This window comes from Poecilia formosa, unplaced genomic scaffold, assembly GCF_000485575.1.
Source record: "Poecilia formosa unplaced genomic scaffold, Poecilia_formosa-5.1.2 Scaffold78, whole genome shotgun sequence".
NCBI lineage: Eukaryota > Metazoa > Chordata > Actinopteri > Cyprinodontiformes > Poeciliidae > Poecilia > Poecilia formosa.
In genome coordinates this window covers 990,121-1,013,931 of record NW_006800017.1, presented here as the reverse complement: position 1 = coordinate 1,013,931, position 23,811 = coordinate 990,121, and the positions used below count along the sequence as shown (strand labels likewise).

General features: G+C 38.6%; 1 protein-coding gene across 4 annotated transcripts in view; it reads left to right on the top strand.

The window, feature by feature from the left end:
• The window catches only part of LOC103140955 (cytohesin-1-like), a 29,751-nt gene extending 5,971 nt beyond the window's left edge, over positions 1–23,780 (top strand). The window contains exons 1-5 of one of the 4 annotated variants that reach the window (XM_016673526.1): positions 2,153–2,329; positions 18,962–19,044; positions 21,786–21,850; positions 23,246–23,312; positions 23,395–23,780. In XM_016673526.1, coding sequence (XP_016529012.1) covers positions 2,293–2,329; positions 18,962–19,044; positions 21,786–21,850; positions 23,246–23,312; positions 23,395–23,553 — 411 coding nt within the window. In that variant the 5' untranslated portion in view covers positions 2,153–2,292 and the 3' untranslated portion in view covers positions 23,554–23,780. Of the gene's footprint in view, positions 1–2,152; positions 2,330–6,567; positions 6,970–18,961; positions 19,045–21,785; positions 21,851–23,245; positions 23,313–23,394 lie in introns of those variants that run through there. The other 3 variants (XM_007556332.2, XM_007556331.2, XM_007556333.2) reach the window with 3 other exon arrangements.
• The last annotated feature ends 31 nt before the right edge of the window (positions 23,781–23,811 follow it).

The following is a 23,811-nucleotide window of genomic DNA, read 5'->3' as shown; positions in this document are numbered from 1 at the left end:
TCATGGTTCCTTCTGACTGAAGTGGTGCAACATAGTCAAGTTTGTAGCCACTTTTCTTACACACCTTTGTTAGGGCTGCCTTGACATTTTCAGGGGGAACTGAAATCAGAGCTTTGTAGTGATTCCAAAAAAAAGTAAGTCAAGTTGCAGTTCACTTACTATTGCGCTCGGGCTAATTTTCCACTTGAAAGACCCTTTTTTTTTTTTCTTCCAGATTTTCACATAAAGTTCTTTCTTTATGCTATGTCCTATTTGTGAAGTTCATTGGTCTCTCCTGAAGCGTGTCAACCACACAACATGATGCTGGCACTCCCGTACTTCAAAGATGGGATGATGTACTGAAGCTCCACCATTTTTCTCCGCAATGTAACAATGCACTCAACCACTTCAATCTTAGCTTAGCTTAAACAAATAAGGTCTTCTTTTATAAAGTGATTTGAATATCTATTTTTCATTGTAGTTCCTGTGTGAAGATTGCTAGAAGATTACTTTAACTGGATGACCTCTTGCTATGACTTCAACAAAAACAGGTTTAAATATACAACAGCATAAGGGAAATGAGCAGATTTTTTTTTTTAGGTGTAGAGCACGCAACTGTAACACAAAGCCTATTTATTTGAACACTTTTTCCATATAACTTTTGCTAATAAATGCCCCAGTGTTGCAGATGCATTTATGCATTTTCAGGCCACAACAGTTTCTATTTCAATGCCGTTATTATGTTTTAAGAATTTTTTACTGACCTAAAAATGACCTCATCTCGAATCTTTTTTTTTTTTTTGGAAAGTGTTTTAGCGTATCACTCCTCTTCCCAGCTGCAAATGTCAGACCAACTATCAGAGGGATTACGTGACTCAGCATGCTGATATTGGGCATCGCGTCCCGCGCAACAGCTATATTGATAATTTAGCTGACTAATAACGACACAGTCACCATCTGGGCTGTGAGACAGGTGCACTGTGAAACATTTGCTGAGATTCTGGCAGGGAGCCTATAGAGAGCCGACTCTGGGGGCAGCTGAGGACACTGATCTGTATGGAGGCTCACACAAGTCTGTCAGATGCAGCGAGCGTACGGGAATTTCTGCCAGATCAGCTTGTCGCAAAGGAGCATGTGGTGATGTCAGTTGTTGCCAGCTATTTCAAGCTTGTGGTCGTTCTCTGGAAGGTTTTGTTTAGGTCTTCTCTTGACGTTTTGTCATCTTTTTATTGTCATTGTACTCTGTGTGTTTGTCAATGTTCTTTGCTTCTCAGGATTTTAAAAGTATTGCTTGCGATTAAGATATTAAAAAAAAATATATATGTATTGATGTGTTCATTTTTGTGTAGGTGTAATTTCTTGAGCCGTACAGCTGGCCCCAAACTAAAGTAAGGAAGATCTATTTATTTAAATCTGGACCCAAGTTTGAAAAAGCACAGACTGAATTCACACTGTCGTCTTTCACTAAACCAAAAAAAAAAAAGTAAAAAAAAAAAAAAAAGACATGGGTATTGAAACAGAAGCATCAGCAAGCTGCAACTAATTTAGACGCATAATAAACTAATCATCAGCAGGTTTACGCCTGTTTATAAAAGCAGAAGTTTACTCTGAATCCAACAGGTGTTTGCTAACATAATACCAAGACAGACAGACGTCATGAAGTGGTTATAAAGCGATTGCAAAACAATTCGGAGTCATTCATTCTACTGTGGAAATTTTTATTATAGGGTGGAATATATTCAAAATAGCTTCCAGAGTGAATATCTTAGCAAATTCATCCTAAGTTTAAATTAGGATGAATTACAAAAAAAAAAAAAAAAAAAAATCTCAGGCCTCAGTTAGCAATGCTAATGTTCATGACACTAAATTACAAATAAACTGTAGAAGCCGTTTGGAAGTGTTGTCGAAAGTAAACTACAGCCTCCTGTGTGATGTAAACCAAACAGCATTTCCACACAAACATAATAGTGTTTTCTCGTTTTTGTTTGATGACGTCAACAACTAAGTAAAGTTTAATTTCATCCCTTTCTAAAGTGTCCAGAGCATAATTTATGCAGATAAAATTTCCACAGTTCCCATTATTTAAATATGTAGTAAGGATAGTTAATTAGTAAATGCGTGCACTGGGATAGAGTAAAAGAAATATCTAATGCAAATCTAATGCAAATGGACAGATCACATGTGTTTTGCTTCCTCTGAGCGAAGATCTGTCTTCTTCTGTTAGCACACAGTCTGATGCGCTTTAGATAGTGAGCGAGGCAGAGTCTGGCAGTGAGCCGCCTCCAGCAGGAATGTGTGGGAATCGTGAAACAGATGAAGTTGGTCCAAACAGCTCCATACTCAGCAATAGGTATGTCTGTAAAAATGATTGGTTTTCCATTGACATTCCTGACCTGATTAATGGTGCATGATGAACAAAAAAAGCAAAAGGTCTATTTCTTAGTGAAACTCATGTATTGTATTCATGGTTTTATTCTGCTTATTGCTTTGACTTTTACACCAAATACAATGATGCTCTCGTTTACTTATCTTCTAGTGGGAACTCTCTGTATTCTACATCCTTTTGCAAAAGTTGGTTTAGGCTGATTTCATCATACGTATTTTTGTGTGTTTGTGCAAGGCAGGTAGCATCTGCTAAAAGGTGTGCCATTCAATACGCATTGTGTAACTGTGATGTGATTGGCCACCCACAAAGTGCTTTTCTACTCTTGTGCCATCATTAGAAATGTGATATTGGGGTTAGAACGTCTCTTATTTCAGGATCACCCCCTCCCCTCACACACACACACACACAAAATTATAGGTTACATTGATCCAAAGGTCTTATTACTGCACCTATAAACTGAGAGCGGTGGTTTCAAAATCAGGTCGTGTGGTGAGTCATGTGGAGGGCAGCGAAGCTACAGGCAGAGCTAATGTTTGCCATGCAAACTGTTTTCTTTTTGTGTGTGTGTCATCATTGGTCTTTGCTTGCTTCTCTGCAGATTTTCTTGACATACATTTTGTTTGTAGGATATGTTATGGTCCTCCATGTAAGAAGGACCAGAATAAATTCCATTTATATGTTTTTATTTTGATAAGAGTAAAATATATATACAAAACATATATATAATTTCCCAAGAGTGTGTAGTGTACTCTTGTTTCCTAACAAAATGAAGATTATTGTTACAAAACTTGACTGTGGTCTTTTAGTGTTACAAGAAATTGTTTGTCTTCTAAAGAAAAATGGCTAAAAACCAGTAATGATGAAAAAATAAATGGGTAAATACATTCTGATTATTTTTTTTAACTTTATATATTCGTTTATCTTGCTGAAATGTCATAAAACAATGTGAGCAATTAAGTAAAATGTTTTAATGTTTTATTTTTTATGAATATGTTTGTTTACAAATACAAAGAAAAACAAAAACAGCAGAACACGAAATATTACAAAATATTTAAACCAGGGGTTTACATTTCGCATTTAATAAAAAAATGATCAGCAGAGGGCGCTGTTGGTGTCTTTCTGTTTAATGTTGAGGGCACAATTCCTCAAAAAACAAACACACAAATTATCAGACAAAAATTCTTAGCAGAAAACCCCCCATCAAAATGTTATCTTTCTGATTTCACGTTTGTTTGTTTGTTTTTAATATTAAACTCATCATCATTATCAGCATCATCTATTGTTTTTCATGTATTCTTTTTATTTGAATTTGACTAGTGTTTGTGTGTGAATCTGCAAAGGGATTATATACGTTTTGTACATTCAGGCTGGATTGCTCCAAACAAAGTGTCATTATGTTACGGTGTAGCATCACAACATAATTTAGGAGTTGTTTGTGATAACAGTTATAATCCAAAGAAAAAATAAACCCTGGGGTTAAGCAGCAAAAGTTGTTGATAAGATATTTATTTCAAAATTAATTAGCATGCAGTATATTAAAATATAGAATGGCTATTTCTACAAAAAAACAACAAAAAAAAAAACCTTAATACAAATAAAATGTAAAGATTGTTTGCAACTGCATCATTTTACGTGCTTGGAAATAAAACGCTCTTTGCCTGACAATGCAGAATGACGATGATTGAATGTTTGCATAAACACTCTGTTAACGTCACATTTACTCTTCACGAAGAAGCAGGAGACAGTAAACTTTGTGTGTTCATAATTAACTCCTGATCTTCTCATGTGAAGGTCAAACAGCTCTCTGGTTTCATTTGTTCTGGGGTTTAGGCCCATCTGTGCAGCAGTGCTTGGGGGCATGCATGAACTAGCAACAATGAATGGAAACTTTGTGTGAAGGAGTTTGTTTTCACACAGACAGCATTGTCAGTTGTAGAGGTTGCAGCGCACAGCTGCATTGGTCACAGCTTGTAGATAAGGAGTCTGGAGCAAAGATAGCATTGGAGAAGTTGGAGGACTATATTCAAAAACAGGTAAATCTTTAAAAGCAGATCAATAAAATCAACAATGCAACAGGAGAAGCTTCACTGCAAGATGACCAAACCCACCATAATGTTTGCCAAAGCTGTTTTTACAGGGCACAAATGAATTTCAAGAGAGAGGGCAATAAATGCAGGACAGAGAGGTTGTCTGCCTCTACCTGGCCTCACTCAGGCTGGTGAGCTGCATTCCTCTTGTTTTTATCGACAGGTAGAAACAGGCTTTTTAATTATTTGAGAGCACCATCTGGTGCAGATGCTATCCAAATGACAGACTGATTTATTTCATTTCATTAAAAAGAAAAGAATGGCCTCAGTTTTTTCTAGTTCAGACAAGAAATTTCCATCTTGAAGGAAAAAAAAAACATCCCTTTACCATTTATCACTGGAATTTTTGGTCTCAAATGACCAGACTGACCTTTTTTCCCCATTTTGCTTTGTATTCTATATGGATCATGGCATTTTGCAAATTATATTTCTTATGGTTTTCTGGCTGCTACCCAGATATCCAATGTTGTGGGGTGACCAACTAATATCTGTCCTGTCCTGTTGACGGTATTTCCCACCCACCTGAGCCGTGTATCTCTGCAACTTGATGTTCTTTGACAAACTTTTGAGGACTTTCCTGAACAGCTGGACATTAAATTGAACACAGAAGTATTAACTATTTACTTCTGAGGGGAGTTGGCGGTTTGACATTTAATTTTGGGGTACCATACTGAACACAAATGCAACACCCACTCAGATTTCAAAACCATGAATCATTCCCCTTCAACTTCACAGGTACTGACTGTTTTGTGTTTGTCGTTCACACATAGTAAAACATATTAAAATAGTCAAAATGTGAAACAGTTTAATATGGTTACTGGAGTAGTGTCTTTGATAAGGATTGTTTTAAGTAGTGTAAAATATGCTGTATTTTTTTTGTTATTGATATCTTGTATGACCAAAACTATGTTTATGTCATATAGGCAAACATGTCCATTTAGTTTATGGGGAAAGTAAGAAAAAAATGCAGGTGGCTTCTATAATTTGTGCATAAAAGCCATTTAATTCAACAGGTGTTCGGAAATGGCTACAAGCTTTCTATTTGTCTGAACAAATTTCGATGCTATTTTCTTACTTTTGTTTCCGAGGTGAAAGTCTGAAGGCACAGATTTCTGCTTTACGGATGTGGCTTAGTGGAGAGCCCAAATATGAGTTCTGCAGGAAAGAGAGAGAGAGTGTGTGTCATTTATTCTCTCCCTGCCCCCTATCAGTCCTCTCCCAACAACAGATCTGTGCACATGTGCGTGTGTACGTGCGTCTGCAAGCGATATTGTGGTAGAGATAGGGTAACAGATCAAGCACATAACCAGTCTGCTGGTTTCTGTCTGTGCCAGAAATGACACTGAAATCGGAAGTGGTGTTTGCCCTTCAAATTAAGAGTATGAATTCCATAACCAATTCTCTGTCTGCATTGCTACAGAAGGGAAATGTGCAAAATCACAAATCTAAAAATGTATGTGTTTATAATGTGAGTGTGAATTAGTGAATAGAGCGGCACTGTAAGTACTTTGAGTACTTTTATATAGCCCCTTTCCAGTCCGAATGGAAAGGGGCTTTATAATTTAATCCATTCACATTAATTTCCGTCACAATAATACATTTTGATGGACAATAAATTACCCCAGAAGTTATTGTGATAATATAATGGTAATGGTATAATAATGCAAGTACACTCTCTCAAAGATCAATAAACTTTCATTTCTAATGAACATTTAACACTGGAACTGGAAGACGTTTTAAAAATTCCAAAATAAATTTATAAAACATTGAAACAACAAATAAAATTGATACCTAAGTCTCTGTAAGTAAAACTGTCCTTAAGAAAGAGAGGCTAGTTGAAACCAATGCTCCAGACTGAAGCCTTTTGTCATCCAGTCATTAATAGAAAGACAGAGAAACAAGAAAAAAAAACAATCATGCAAATTGAAATGATCAAACTCATTTTAATTTATAATGTGATTAATTGAATATTATTACTTAATACACAGTCCTTCTAATTTTACATAACCTTTGTTATTAAACTAAATATTAGTGTGCTTCTCTTTTCCATATTTGTATCCTCCATACTGTGCATTTTGTTTTGTTTTATTTTATGTATTTTCAGTGCGATGTATTATGTCTGCTACTCTAGAAAAGGCATTTCCCTGAATTCATGTGTAAGCTTTCATTGTGAAAAGCCCGACAGGAAGTGCTTCGCTTTAACTGTTCATTTGACTTTGCGCAAAACAAACGCCTGGTCTCGGTTGAGGAGGGAAGGGCTGGTAAAAGTCCGTCTAGTACCTTGAAACCACTCCCTTTGGTCTGACGGCGGTACCGTTCCTACTACGAACAGGCTTTCATTTCGCTTTATCTTACGCTATTTATCTTTTAGTTAAAAAACTTTCAAGACTCGTAAATCTATCGGCAGTGGTTAGTAGTCAAAGTTTTTGCTCTCGGAAGCCTCCAGAAACTTTTTTTCTCTGCGGACGCGGACTTGCTGACAGAACAGCATGGTGTTAAAGTCGGAAGAAGGAGTCGGTGAGTAAAAAAAAAAAAAAAAAAAAAAACGTAATGGAGCGACATTTTCGGTCGCAAGAATGTCTTTATGGCAGCTCTAAAAACCCTACGTGTCAGTTTAAAGCCATAATTGTGTGAGGTCTTATGTTCATAAATACATGTGAAGAATGTCTGCTGGCTTTCTTCCGTTTCTCTTCCACTTTTTACACAGTCCTTCCACGTAACAGTGTTAATATTATCTATTTTAGCCATTTAAAAGCTCAAAAATGTAAATAAACTGCTGTAATGTTATCTATGCCTTTATGTTCTTGTTTTCTGTTAAAACATACCTTTTCTTGTTTATGTTCATGATTTATTCATGATTCTGGGTAAAGCATCACCTTGTTTTTGTCTAACAATGATGAGTGCAATTTTCTTTTCCACATCAACAGACACTTTCAATATCCATTAATTTTCTTTTAGTTTATCCACAGCATTGTTTCCTGAATGCACAGCAACTGGTGGGACTAAGCTTCTCCTAATGCAACAGTCAATGTTGTTTAATATGGTTTTACTATAAGCCTATAGAAAATATATATTGTTAATATTACATTTGGTTGTAAAGCTTTTTACACAACATTCTTCCATGCTGTGTTATTGTGTCACTATAATGAGTGAGTGGGTTGGTCCTCGGCATGAGACAGAAGGCCTCTTTCATCTCCTTGGCTTGGTTTTAGCCTGGCAGCATTAATAATTAGCAGCCATGACTTGCGTCACTGTTAATCATGTTGGATAATAGTGAACGTCTGACTGATCCGGGTTGAAGCTGCTGGCCTTTTGTTCTGCTGGTCTTACACTACCCTGCCTTGGTGAACCAGGCTGGCACACACATACAGCTGTCTCTTTTTATAGTCGCAGCCAAACCAATAAGGGGAGCGGCCGATTCCCGTTGAGTTCATTTGCCTCTGCCACTTAAAAGTGGGTGGTCTGGGGGGTTAAACTAGTTGTCTCTAATGGTTTTCTAATAAATGGAGCTAAAAGCTCTAATGGGTCCTGTGGTACCGTGCACCGTGGCTGGCACTAATGCCCTGGTAGTTTGGTAATCTTCATCATCTCCCTATAATCACATTTCTGCCTTTTTTCTGCATCTTATGCCTTACCTCCTCCCCTCTCCACCAAAGTGGAAAATGGATTTAATGGACAGGGAAGGAAAGTGTTGTTAGTTTCTTGTTTGGGAGCTCAATCCTTACTTGGTTTCCTGCACTGTTGACAAAGAGGATACATTCAGTACTCAAATGCTGTCATGTGTTTCGGTCTGTTTCACAGTCAGATGCAGGTGTGTTTGAATCAACATCTTGTGTTTGGAGTACATGTGAGAAATTCAAATGTTTAGTGTCATGAAAGCCTTATGCAAGCATAAAATAACACAAACTGGCAGCAGTCATAGTTACTAAATATCTTTATTCCCTGCTATATTTTCTTGTACAAAACAACAGATGGCTCATAATATCCACCCTGTTTTTACCCTGTTGTAAAAGTTGGTTTACAATAATCCGAAAATAGGTCTTTTAACTACTTTTTAAGATGTTATTTTATATTGGTAAAGTCTGGAAATGTTTATTTATTTATTTTTTTTTTTGCAGTTTTTATTATGTTGTTTCTGTCAAGGCATTGACAAGCTGTGAATCTCAGTTGGCTAGTAGTATTCAAAGTACTCCACACCAAACTAATGCAAAGAACAAGAGGAAATGATGATTCTCAGAACAGCTAGGTTGTTTTTAGTCACCAGTGCACAGTTTAGCATGAGGGTTTTAGGTTAAGTGATAAATACACAGAGTCTATATTCATATCATTTTTGCCTTCTGGTTTGTGGACTAAATACTTCCCGTGCTTCATCTGATAGTTTCGGAAACCTGAGATGCCACCAAACACTGGCTTCTCAACAAGCCATTTAGTGTTCACGCCGTGTCACATCAGGTCAACACTTCCCTAACATTTCATAACCTTTCCGCTGTAAGACGAGTTAGTCAGTTCTGTACCACCTTTAATTTATCTTCAAATGAAGGCAAAGTTATTTAAAACGATTTATTATGATGCTACATTTTGGGTTTAATTAAACCTTTTTCTGTTCCAAACCATGATTTAGGCATAGCTGTGACACCCCTTGTTATTTGTAATTTTATGTATAAAATATCCTAGAAACTATCGTGCCAGTGGGACGAGTCCAAGCTTGATTATATGAATGAATTTCTCTGATGATTCATCTAGTCGGGATAACAGACTTTACTGTCCCATCTCCAAACATTCCTGAACTTCTAGTCATTTGTCACACAGCATGTTAATGCTAAACAGTATTTTAAAGTATTTCAGTGCTGTGATGTTCCTTTTACTGCTGTTCATTATGTCACTCATTGGTCTCAGTGCTGATGAGTGTGACTTTCAGGTTTGTCTGAAACGGGTAGGGACACGCCTCTAGTTATGCCTTTCCTGTAAGACCTGTGTTATCATTCTTGTTACAGCCCATAGATTCAAAATAGTGCTTGGCAGAAACTAGATTGAAAGTCTTTGGTGGTGTGTTCATCAAATAGAAATGTACTGGATTATGGTTTAGTTAGGCCAAAACAGATTTTTTTCTGAGACATTTTAGGTTTTTGAAACTATACAATTTGTACATTGTTGCATAAAAAAATATTCTCTGTCAATAAGATTTTTTTTGTTTTTTTTGTTTTGCAAACGATTTCAGGCAAAAGACGGGCTATAGAAACAATGCATTTTGTTTATCACCTGAGCTGTGTGGCTACTTTGTGGTGATTCTGCAGCCTTTTGTTTTTGCTTATTATGTTTCAGTACGCGCGTGATTTTTGCCATCAGGTAAAAAGAATAACTTTTTTCATAATTTCCTCTCCTGGGGTTTAAACTTTTACTCCTCCACGACAAACTAAACAGAGCAGTGCACAAACAGGAAGCCAGGAGTTTGACAATGGCCTCAACAGGAAATGACTTTCGGCATTTTGTGTGTGGGTGAAAACTTCTAGAGAAAAGCAAGACGGATACAAACTGAAACCGTGTGTAGCGGCGCTTCACGTTGACTAAAACTAATCTTCCAGCTTTCACATCATGGCTTGTAGGACGTGTGTGTGACCAACGGACAGGAGGATGTTGACAATAGGATGTCCCCTGATAAGAATCGAGACTAACGGCATCAGTGGGACAAAAGAAGGCATTGTGGGAAGCAGCAGCGCTTCCGCTTTTGAGGGATAACATGGAGCAAGCCTCCATAGAAAACAGTTAATGCAAATAAAACAGCAGATTATTAAATGAAGCATTACTGCACTGTCCATTGCCATGAATCTGGTGTGTGTGTGTGTTTGTAGGCATAAAATCGCTGCAGCTTTAGAAAGTTGAGCCTTTTGTCTGTTTGCTTTAGACTGGAGCTGCACAGTTCCCAGGCCTCGCTATACATTCTCCAGCTCTGGTTCCCACCCACTCACATCCTCCGGTCCTCACATTCCTGCACAGCAGTTTGACGTCCCGCGCCGGGACAAGATGTCCTGCTGTCCATTTTGTCTGAACACACCTCCTTTCTCCCCCACTTATTCTCAAGCATGTCTGTGACTTGGAAGACAAGATCCCATAAGATATACGCATTTTAGATTTTTTATAACATGCTGGTCGTTGGTTTTTTTAAAGAGACGGGAACTGTAAAAACACCCAAGTTTAGATGTTGTGCTTGTGGTTAGTGAGGAAGCAGACATGAACTCAGCACATTAGAAATCCCTGCCTCACATTTCAGACTTTCGTTTTGATCTCTAAAGAAGAAAAGGCAAAAGGAAAAAAAAATAGTTCCAAGAAAGGAGCCCTGTTGTACATTATTCAGTGTTAGTCTTTTAAAGTTTTATGTAAACAAATAGGTCTTATCTCTATCTGTGGTGCCTGCAGATAAAGATTGCCAACCTAAAAACGCATTCGTAGCAAAAACAAATCTGTGCAAGAGGAATAACATTTTTTAATGGGAATTAAACACTGAAAATGTTATTTTTAATCTTTTTGACCCTCTGAACAATAATTAAGTATGCAGAACACATCATTTATTCCAAATTTCATTTGAGGAATTCAATTAAAATCGTTTTATTTTTCAATTATTTGTCTTAATATAATGTTTTGAATCTTTTCCGTTGCTTCTTGTTGCCATGTTGATGCCATTCCTGTGGGTTTTTAAACCTAAACCACTATAACTATGGGCTCTTGCTTACTTTGACTTAATCAAAGTTTTAAATGATAATACAAACTCATTTATTGACTAACTTAAATGGTGTCTTTGTAAAAAAAAAAAAAAAGTAGATGTGGCAACATAATCAAATCAATCAGAAATAAACCTAATCAGTGTAAGGATGCTACGAAAAGTGGCAGCTTAACTAAATAGTAGTTCTTGCGTTGAACAATGTAATTTCATATATTTTTTTTCTAATTATTAATATAGTTGCTTGTGTGTGAAAAGACATTATTTGTGTTTTCAGTATTAGTGACGCTTGTTTATTTTTGTGGTTTTTTGAGGTGATTTAGAGGGAAACCTTCTGCTGCTGTGATGTGTTATTTTCCACATAAGTACTCGCTATAATAGCAGTTAACACTACCTTAAAGTGTGAGCTGTAACTACGCGATCCACGTGTTGGCTGACGCCAGACAGGGGAAGCTCTGTCACTGTGTGGCGGTGAGGTTCAGCCGACGCAGCAGAGTGTTCCAGCTTGACTCATCCGTCTCCAAGCAGACATGAGGCAAGCTCCCACGTCTGTTCACGTCTGCTGCGTGCTTCAGGCGCACCCGGGGGCCAGTGTCTCACTCATGCTGTAAAAATTTGGTCTACGACAGGGACTCCTGAGAACATTGCACAATTGCTTAGCAGAAGTGTTCCCATTGGGGTCATTTCTTACACCCACTTGGAGTCCAGCACAGAATGTGTTGTTGAACTCTGTGTGGGTGGTGATGGAGGACGATTGGTCAGGAAATTAAAGGCCTGCACAGAAATTTTGGTTTAAGAAGAGCTTTCACCGAGAGTCTACAAAATGACATTTTTGGTTGTTTGCCTGAAAACATATTTTGATGACTATCCTTACCAGTGGACCAGAGTTTATGCTTTAGTATTTGCAATTTCCTCTGCTTCCACATTCAGATTGTGACAAATGTGTTGGCATTCCTAATTTAATGTATTTTAATTGCTTTTTGAATATTCTGACTTTGCATCTTTAAATGGATCAGACTTTCCACCAACATCTAATTAGTAATTGTTACATCACTAGTAACAATTACGTCATTAGTAATTGTTACCTTTGAATCATAAATATGACAGAGCGTAAAATGGAAAAGAAAAGAGAAAACATGGTTCAAGGAAAGCAGCTAAGTGTTTATCGCTATAAATCAGAAAGTTTCATCAAGCTTGCTATTACCCAGAAAGTAAAAGATGCAAAACTTGGTAAATCTCTTAATCTGCATGCAAACCTTTTGTTTGGGAGGCGATCCAGCAAACGTAAACAAGTTTGCTACAGAGACTTTGACTGGACCAGTGGGGTTTGATCAAAACAAACCAAGATGCCATTAAGCCCTGCTGATGGGTCTGGTATGAATCAGACTCTGAGTCTGAGGGAAAGAGGTGCAAGCCTGTTGTTAAATATGGTGAAAGTTCTGTGATTCTCTGGGACTGTTTCACTTTTAAAGACCATTAAGGTATGACATCATACCTTAATGGCGCTTTGAAACGTTAGACCATTTAAAAACATTTTATCTCTTAACGTCGGATTGATTTTACTGTTTACTCTTATTTTAGTGTGAGATTTATTTATTTATTTATTTTTTTGGAATTATGAGTCTTTTTTTTTTTTTTTTTTTTTTTTACACATCTTTACCCATGGCGCCATCATCATTTATTATAGTTCTTTAGCTTTTTATTAGGACCTTGTTACTTTTTTGAGAGCGGGGAGGCAACGAGCGGAATGACCACTGGGTGGAGCCTTCATGTTGGCGCTGGTGACAGCAAAGCGTGAGCGGAGAGGCAGAGGAGGGAGCAAAGTATGTGAGGAAGCCTCCTTCCCAAATGGACTGTGTCAGTGTCAGCGTGCTGCGAGCTCACTGTGAGAGCTGATAGCTGTGAAACCTCAACAGTATCTGTGGTCCTGCCTGGAGGAGCGGGCTCCTTCCCTCCACCACTAGATGAGGATGTCTGTGCAATAGGATCTGACTCCTTTATCACCAGAGGTAAAAGGAAGAGCCGAGGAGGGAAACTGGAGAACATCTCATTCAGGTTTGCACTGAAACGTCTTTCTGTGCTTGGGCTGCTCTTCACAATGTTGTTTGTGTTGTCCGTCTGTGGGAATTTGCTCAGATTTTTATGACAACCTGTTTTACTTTAACTCTTAGACTTTGTTAAATAAATAAAGCTTTGGAGGATGCATGCTGTGCAGCAAAGCCAGGATAGAAATCATGTCGACCACTTGTGGTTTGACTTATCTGTATGAATGTCCTGTCATCCTCCAGCCTGGGTTGCTGCATGGTTGAGAAGGCCTGTTGTTGGCACTTCAGTCACTTGGTTGCTTGGGATGATTGAGCACCGGTGCAGCGGGCCAATAACTGGACAGCGGGTTGCTGTCAGTGAGGATGTCAGTTGTCTTTATGAAGTTGGGGGGGGTGGGAAAGATGTAAAAACTCTTCACTTCAATTCCTTAGAATATAGAACGTGTCTTCTCTGTTCCAGATTATACACCCTTGAAAGATATGTCTTCATTTGAATGCATTAGAAAGTAATTGAAATGCTAATGTTGAAGTACAGAAACTCAAACCCTGTGTTTGAGCTTTCTGGAGGAATGTGACTGTTTCCAGACACAAAGAAGGAGCTGTGATCTTCCCACTGACTCCGTGTTCTCTTGCCACACACTGACCCAGGCCTCCCTGGCTTAACACAGGGCTCCTTCTCCTGCAGTCCCCTGTCACCTCAGATACACCCACCCAGAGGCCAGGTCAAGTTCGATGCTAAGTTTTCATCCAAGCTCCTTTTCATTACAGATACATTTTTTCGGTTCCTGGATCTTTGGACCTGAAGGTCAAAGATGACAAATTTCTTTTGGTTGATCACATTAAACCGTGCAATTCCTTCTTTCTTAGAACAGTAATGTTTGTGTGTGTGTAGCTGAAGGATATGAGTGAGCACCCTTGGGATTAGCTTTAATAATGAGATTCAGTCTCGGATGAAATGTCACATCTTTTTTTGTTTGCTTGAGCAATAAAAACTGCAAAAAGCAGAAAATCTACCAGAGTTTATCAGCTTGTTCTCTGCAGATGTTTGCGCAATGGCGAATGAGAACTATTGATTGTTTCCAGCTAAATTCAGTAAATCTTATCATCGAGGAGTCTGCGGTTTGCTGCGATTGGAACAATCTGTTTTGTCGAAGGGATCCAATTGACTGGAGACTTGGCGGACTTGGTGCCTTTCGATCATAAAAAATACAAATGTACTTTCCCAGTTTATTTACACAGATTTAATTCGAGATGCACAGATTTATTTATTTTTTTTTATTCTGGTTTTTCTATTGATGCAGTATAATTTTTTTCCTTGTTTTGCTGTCATCCATTACTTGTGTTGGGACCAGAGGTGATGTCACACTGTGTGAGTGAACAGTCGATATAAAACGCGATGTTGCTGAATTATTTCTTAAAAGAAAACTGATCAAAAGTTTACGTCATGCAGGATAAGAGCAGCTCTGATCCCTGGAAAGCGAAAATCGTCTCGATAACGGTTACCAGACGATGTCTCTGTACATCTATGATGATTTTACGATAAAATCCAGATGAGACATTGGTAGGAAATAACAAAAGAAGCTGATGTTCTTTTGTTATATTTTATTAATGAGGCAGACTGAGCAGCATGGTAGAGATGGTATGGAGGTCTCTAATCAAGCCTAATGAAAAGTGTGCTGAGGCCTTTTAAGATGTTATTCAGCCTCACATACATGAAGAAAAAGCTTGTCTAATGTGTTTGCTGTGTTGTGCACTTCATCCAAATGCAATCAGAGTGCGAGCTAACTAACGCATGGTAGCAGAAATGGCTCTCGATGCATAATTGCTCTGTCAGCAGATGTAGGTATAGTGTTGCAGTATAAACATTTTCACTTACAGATGTCATTGCTTTCTTATCCCACCTTATTAAACATACTTTTAAGAGCACTCAAGGTAGCTGCATATATAAGAAAAAATTTCGTAAGTACATGATTATTGTCGTTTATTTATTTTTTTTACTGATTTTTGTACCTTCCGTGATGAGCAAAGCTCTGTAATTTGGGTCACATCTGGAGCAGTGGGGGAGGCTGACAGGGGGGGGAATCTTCTCCGCACACAGAATTCTAATTTCCTTATTTTCCGAGGAGAATTCTTCTGTGATCTGGGTGGAAATGAGACGTCTGCCTCCTCTGCCAGGATGGCAATCAGGATGGGTATTAGTGGCTTTCTCCCGCTGCGGGAGACGGTGCTATAATTGATATCTCCCTTGATGTAACCCACCGCAGTCCTCTCTGCTGACCCAGCCCTCACTAAAAATGGATCCGCTTTTTCTAAGAACGCTCAAAATACTCCAAGATGCAACACTTTAGGGCATGCGTACTGTCAGTGTCTGTCTTATTTGACTGTGCGATGCTCGTATTTAAGTAGATGAAGAAATCAGTTTCCAGTAGTTATGGTGCAGAAAGGCTGAAGAAAGCACCTTATTACTATAATAGAAAACCGTATTGACTGTTTTGAGGCATAAAGTTTGAAGAGCACTCTGAAATAATGAAAACCAGGATAAAAATCAGATTATACTGTAAAATGAGTCACTAAATACTTATTACATTCCTCTTTTTGATTTCTAAGGACTTATTGAGTACTTAAAACGAGTGCCCTGCTTTTATTCTTACGGTAAGTTTGACTTATGAAGTTCTCTGATTGAAACCAAGAGACTTCAGAGCTTTATTTGCATATTGCAGACTCGCTCTGAAAATCAGGGTTTAGTCACTTCCAGTAGGAGGAAATTAGCAATCATATTTCCACGCACATCTGAAGCGAACCTGAGGCAGCCTTTTGAAAAAGTGCAAAAACAGCCAATCAGGCACTCACCCAATAACTTCATGAAGACAAATAGCTAGCGTGAGTTTGATTGGGGAACACAGTTTCCCTACTTGTAAACAAACTGCATATCAAGGGGAAAAAACCCCCCAAAAAACACAAGCACTTGATGTCCAAAGTAAAAGAAGGAAGAGTGTGCTTCTCTTTAGGAATTTTATTTATTTATTTGGATTTTCAGGATATTATATCATATCAGGGAAGACCTTGACCAATCATGTGAGCCTACTCTGTGCTGGTTTAGACCTGGAATGGTATTTTAATCGGGTCAAGTGTGGCTTGAAAATGTTTTTTTCAGCCATTTAAATTTGCATCGGGTTGAATTTTTCAGCATTTGACCTGCCGATCAATTAAAAATTAGACCAACTCAACAACTTGCCAATCGATTGGTACATCTCCAATATTTTCTTTTTGTGTTTTTGTTTGGTTTTTGTTTTCTTTACACTTATTAAAAAATTGCAAGATAAGTTTGGCTAATGTTGAGTTGTCGAACATTCCTGACACAATGCCAGGAACAGTGGGGAAAAAAGCACAGTCGGTGTGGATATGCAGGTTCATGTCACAGCTTCCTGGTCTTTGTGCATTCCTGCAGCAATAGTACACACAGTTCACCTGAATGATGTGTTCTCTTGCCCTGTTGATATGCTGACAGTGTTTCCACTTCTGCGTCTGAGGCATTTGAGACTCCAGTTTAGATTTGGACGGGGATGAGGAAAACAGCCCTGTCGGTACATGATTCAAATAATAAAGATGAATCCCAGCAGGGTGTACTCTTCATTTCTCAATCTTTCCTCGTTAGTCTCTCGCTTGTTTATTTTCACTTTGTTTTATTTACTGTTCGTTTTTATTTATCTATGTTTTTTTTTAGAGATGGGGCTTTTTATTTGCCTAGTCAGTGCAGAACTTTGCAGACTAAGAGTTGAACGGTGCTCTCTCTCTCAGCATTTACCTAATTGGATGAGCTTCCCCTCATTTGCTGAGTTGTGGGAAATAAGCCCCAGTCTGAGAATCTATGGCTCAAGCACTCTAGAAAGGGCTCTTCCTTTCCTTATTATGTTGATTAATTTATTCTGATTGACCGTCTGTCCGGTTGATTTTATTCAAGACCTTTTCTTTTAGTCTTGAACATGTTCAAGACTAACATGTTCAAAAAAAAAAAAAAACGCTTTTATTTTTCCAAAAAAGTCTGAGGAAGGTCAAAGATTTTTATTCTTTAAATCGAAATTCCCTGCATAGATTTGTGCCTATATATATATATATATATATATATATATATATATATATATATATATATATATATTTCATTCTCACTTTTTTAGAATTTTCTTCCCCAACAGAACCAAATTGTAGTCTTTTCTGCTGCTCATCTCCTGTCTGTCTCCTCAGTTTTTGATTCTTTTCAGTCAGGAATGTTGTGGTTGCCTTGTGTCGTGCCTGACTGTCGCATGGCTTCACAGTCATGTTTCCAGAAACAGTACTTGACTAACCGCTATAAGACTTTTGTCCTGAGGCGTCCTCGCCCCGTTTGATAGGATGTGTCCTGGTGTCTCTACATCCTGTTGAGTCCTCTGCATCAGCAAAATCAAACTCCTTGGTTTCCTTGGATACTGAGAAATGTTTTATGGATGATGCTGTAGGTTGTAAAGGTAGGAAGTGTGAGAGGTCAGCCTTTTATTCCTCAGGAAGGAAATATGGTTGTGCTTAGGTCCCTAACTGCCAGCTGAAAGGCCTTAGCTGAGTCCTCACTTCCATTGTCTATTATCCTTTAGTCAGACATTAACAGACATTCCAGTAAATGTCATGGGTATTTGCCTCAAGGTACTCGGACTCACATGCCTCCTGTTATTAAAATAAGTAACCTCCTTTTATACAGATTTCACTAAAGGTGAAAAGTTAATTTAATGGATGGATGGAAAAGGGACTGAATGTCCGTTTTTATGGAAAGCTGTGAATTCAGTTTTGGACAATTCTTCGCGCTCACTTTATAACCATTGCTTTGTTAAATGTTTCTGGAGTTCCATTGGGTCAAGCTTCTGCTCCAGACCTTTAACCTTTCAACTCTATTGCTGTGTTTCTAAAGAGCAGAGGGCAGGGCTTGTGCTTGGAATCAGAAAAAAAAAATACTCTCAATATTAAAATTCAAATGATTTCCAAGTAGCCCAGAGTTCTGCTTCCTCAATTGATGCAATACTGTTTTTAGAAAGGAGAAGCCATTCTTGTGTCATAAGAGCGAAAAGTAAAATGAATCACCCTCAGCTCAGGAGTAAAATCACTGAAAAGGAGTCCGTGGTCAGACTGATATTACATGAAGTGCTGATGCTGCTCTCTGTGCAGGTAGCACCCACGCACAAGCATATTGTGCTTTAACCGGGACGTGCTGCTGATGGCACAGGCCGAGCTAATTATAAGCCCATATTGCGAGAGCGACAGAAAGACTAGAAGCACTTTGAGAGCCGTCACTTTTGTGCTCCTCTGAGCTTCTCTGAGCTTTTTCAGTTGTCACTCTTCACATCGCACCTCACTGCTGCAGATATGTGTCCCAATTTGGGTGGCGGTTTAATGTATTTTTTGTATTTATTAGCATTTATTTCTTTATACTGAAGATGGATTAACACAGTTCTTACTACATAAAATCATCTTTTGTTGTTCGTTTTTTATTTAGACCTGTTACGTTCTGCTGCTGCTGCTCTCTTAAGTTTCTTGCTCCGGCTTTGCATTCACCTTTTGGTTTCAAAAAAAAAAAAAGAAAAAAAAAAAGAAAAGATTAGAAATTATAAAGTATAATCAGATTTTGGATCACTGACGCACTCCTCTGGGATATACTTTAGGAATAGACGTGTACAGATAAGCCTAACGATGCTAACCTTTCATCTTCTCTTTTATCTCCGTCCAGTTCCAGACGATCTCACTCCGGTGGAGCAGCAGGAGCTGGAGAATATCCGCCGGCGAAAGCAAGAGCTGTTGGAGGACATTCAGGTAATCCACAAGAAAGACATGGTTCTGATAGTATGAGATGTATTAAATATATCAATATAGATCTATATATATATATATATTACAGGTAATAATGTGATAAAACCCCCAGTAATTTCATATTGGTAGGAAAAAGATTCATTTAACAACAAGAACACTATGAAATGGAAAAATATATGAAAAGTTATTTCCCTGAAATATTTGTTTTGCAGTCAGAATTGTTTGTCTTTTTTTGAGTTGTCTTATGAACTCCTGAGGAATGTGAGATATTTCCTACTAACTAGTCATTTCCTTTGGAAATGTTCCCCCTCATTTCTCACCCGTTTCTCTCCTCTAGGTGTCAAAAGAACAAACCTCTGTGTATCCATCTGTACGAGTTCTACTTATAGAGGCTATTTAAATGCTTTTTTTGAATTTTAAAATGGGCGTAAAATAAAACAAGCAAATGACTGTGATGAAATGTAAACAAGTGGTCAGTGGAATATTTCTACAGTCAAATCAGTTCTGTTAAATTTCCATACATGCTTCCTTTCCATGACCCATGTGCAGTAGCTGATTATAGGTTGCATCAGATTAGTCCTGTCACTTGGTAACCAGGAGTAAGTAGTAAGTGGAAATCTCACCCAGGGGACAGACCTCTGGTGCCTTGACTTCTACTGACCCTTGTGGGCTCTGGAGGTGGGATCCATCACCTCATTTTTATGAGTCTGGGGCACCATCGCTGCCCTTCCCCCTCCTCCCTCTCTCAACACCACTGTTGCCACTGTTCCCTCCTGGCCCCCTCAGTTGTCTGCATACTGACCCCACTCCCCTTTTGTGACTCCCACACCCGTCTTTCTGTTGCTCCTGTGTTTCAGCCCACCAGAGCCCCTGTCGTTGTCTGCATGAGGACGGTCTTTGTTGGTTTAGGCAAGCATCTGAGGAATGTGTTGTGATTGCATAGCCCTTGAAAACACAGAAGTTCCTTTCGTGGTTTATCTTTGCTAAGTTACTATTGTCCACAATGAATGATTTACAATCACTGAAGCACGGTATGAATGAATGTAGATTTTAAGAGTACTACTATGCATACTGCTTCTGAAAATCATCTAGAGAAGAAACAAGATTATTTGCTTTCTTAAATAAATCAAGTGTAAGAGGTCTGTAATTAGTGTAGACTATTTTAGTTCAGGGTTAACTCATCTATATGTTGGTTCTTATGCATGCTTCTAATGCCAAAAAAAAACCCTTTTAAAGTCTGTTTTCGTGACAAAACCCAAACTTTTGAAGTTTTTACTCACTGTAAAAGTATTTGGTTAAAGTTTAGATTTTAAGCTACAGATAATTCAGTGCATTGCAAACCCCTTAAAGAACTCTGTAAGTTATTTAATTTGTGCCACTGAGAACCACTGAAGCAGATCTAGTATTGTTAGTAGCTAACTGTTAGCCAGTTGCAGTATTATCCTCACATTGCTTACAAATCAGTCACATCTTGCCAGCTACTTTGTCAAAACAAGACGCCTTTATTGGTCACATCCATCAACACAATTACCAACTTGTCACTTCTTGTAACTTCTTGTTTCATTTAAAAAAAACAAAAAAACATGTCCCATGTCATATTGTTGGTGAATATTGTGATAAAGATATGACTCGTGATAAACATTTAAGTGTTTCGGTTCTTTTCCACTAACACCTCTTCAGCGTGGCTCATCTTTGCTTAAGTTCGTTCCACTTTGGGTGGTTTTTCGTAGCACCTCTAGTGAGTGGGGTTTTCATTACAGTGGGCAGCCCCACTGTACAAGACCACGTTGTGTTTGCATGACGTGATCGATGCAAACACAACGCAACAATGGAAGAGATGGAACTTTTGTTTGTGGGTGTTTGTCTGATAAGGGCAACAAGCCAGAGACTTAGATATTGACGGACAGTCTTCTGGTGTCGGGTTTTAAGCCTAACTCGCCACACTTGAAGTGAGTACTAAAAAGAGGGCTTGTAGCTCAAAACCCCTAAATTCGAGTAGAAACAAGCTGAGCCGTGCCTCTCTGATTAGGTGCTAGTAGGAAAAGGACCATTAACGTCAATCTGCTTTAAGTTTATTTCAGTCACAGACCTTCAGATAGTAAGCTGCTTGGTATTTATATAAGTCGCTAATGTTACTACAATTCAAGCAGTCTTTTGTGATTCTAATGCTGCATTTGCTGCTATAGCAATGGCAGTAAGCTTATGATACACTGTGCAGCCATAGACTTCGGTGATAAATGGAGGACTGCTTGTTGCCTGGTCGACTGCTCAGATGACTGTCTAGATGCAAATGCATGGAATGCCGTGTGTTGGTGCAGTCTTACAAGGTCTCATTAATCTTCTAGTAAATCGTTCTCAATATGCTTAAAATATACAAATATTACATTATATGTGCTGCACTCCAAGATTCCACTCCTTCATCAAGCAGACATCATGTTCATCATCATGGTCTTATCACCATTACACCAGTCTGGCTCCAGAACAATCGACTTGATCGACAAAATCAGTCTCTAAAGCCATCAGTAAAGCACATCATAAGACATAATCCACTTACACACTGTGTTGGATCGGTTTATATCAAGTTTATTGCCGTATGAGGTCTGCACCCATGAAAACTGGAAACCTTTTTTTCTTAGATTCTGTGTTTGTTGTTTTGTGTTGGTTACACCCTTTTGTGCCTCACTGTGATATTGGTAGACCGATGATTTGTTGTATTTTAAGACGGATGTTTGTTTTCTTTGCAGCGGCTGAAGGATGAGATAGCAGAAGTGACCAGTGAGATTGAGAATCTCGGCTCCACTGAAGAGAGGTAAAAAAAAAAAAAAAACAGACCTTACTCTTCCCTTTGTTTTGTCTAAGCTGGCTCATTGCATCCCCTCTATTAAGTTAGCAAAATGAAGCTGTCAATTATTCATGTTTGATGGCTAAGTTGGGCTTTCCATCACACCAAATGTCCTCCATAAATTGGCTCTGCTTTTAAGGCAGTTTAAATGTTTCATCAGGCACACCCCCCATGATGGGAGGCCTCATTGAATAATGCAGTGGGTGTACTGGCAGAAGCAGACAATGGATGGTCTCTGGAGAAGGAGGGCTTGGGATTTGGTCTACTTAAGTGGATGGGGATCCTATCGGCTATGAAAATTTCCATCCAACACTTTTTCACTTGCATCAGTAACCCACGGAGGATCCACGTACTTTCTTAGGGTTTGATTTGCATGTGTTAAATGTAGGAAAATCTATCCACTAAGTTCATCTTATCACTGCCAAGATGAGTGCTGAACTTTGGCATTTAAAAACCAAAGGAACACGGATGTCAACGACAGGAGGCAATAACGTGTCCTCAGCTCAGAATTGAGGCGCACTTTGACCCCTGAATTATTCAGAGCCTGAGAAATGAGACATTCCCATATGCAGCTCAACCTTTTAACATCTCACTTGATCGGCACGGCATCACTAGCCCCTGCCAAAAAGAAAAATGTCAGAGGGAAAGACACTTCACACTGAATAAATTTACTGTGTCTGCCTGTTCCCTGCTGTTGTTTTTTTTCCCCCAGCCAGGATCAGACCAGAACAATTTGTTGAAATAATTTGTGACTTGTTTGACTTTTAGTTTTGCTTTGGCAAACGGCATAATCCCATCAATCTCTTGGTCCTGTTTTTTTTTATTTTCCAAGTTGTGAATATTTTTTCACCTTTTGTGACGATCATTACAGTAAAAGCACAAACTTTAATGTATTTATTGGGAGTTTTTGTTTCAAACGGACACAAAATGGTGCATAATTGTGTGTGGAAATAAAAATAAAAGCAGTAGCAAAGTAGAAATCTGCAAAAACTCATTTAGAGCCTGAAAACTGGATGAAGCACATCAAGTTAGAACAATTTTCATGTCTTGCTACACATTCAAAATTGGATTCCCATAGCTTACTGCTGCCACTACCATATTTCACCACAGGGATGGCATGTTAAGGATGATGTTTAGTATTAGTTTTACACATCACATAGTGATTTACATGAAGGCTAAAATGTTTAATTGTGAGCTGTTACGGTAATAATTAGTGGTATCGGGGTTCTGAATATGTACAAATGCACACTTTTTAGATGTTTCCCCCTCAAAGCTTTAATGTCATAAATGCTTCTCTGTTCTACAACACATTGTGTTGCTGTCAAGGACAGCTGATGACATTACTCCTTGCTGACTTTCCAGGAAAAATATGCAGAGGAACAAACAGGTGGCCATGGGCCGAAAGAAATTCAACATGGACCCCAAAAAGGTTTCTGTCCGTAAAAACAAGTTTTCTTCCCCTCACGTTTGAACGTGGAGTGTGTAATTTGGATGTCTGGTCTCTTCCTCAGGGGATCCAGTTCCTGATTGAGAATGACTTGCTGAAGAACACCAGCGACGACATTGCTCAGTTCCTCTACAAAGGCGAGGGTCTGAACAAAACGGCCATCGGAGATTATCTGGGAGAGAGGTCAGCAGAGTTCTTTCTTTCCTCTTTTTGCTCTTTCTAAACATCTCGCTCTTTTGCTTTTGATCTCTCTTTAGCTGCACACATCCCTGTGAGAGATGAAAGCACTGAATGCAAAGAGCATAGCTATGCTATTGCTTTGTTTCCGCTTTGTCAGGCCCACACCCCTTCCTTTCCCAAACACTGGATATTGGTTCCACATTTCAAGCACCGTCTCAGGACAGTGCCACTTACTCAACAGTCCTCCACATGTCTTTGGTTAGTACACTCATTCATTCCAAGTGATGGGCCNTTTAGCTTT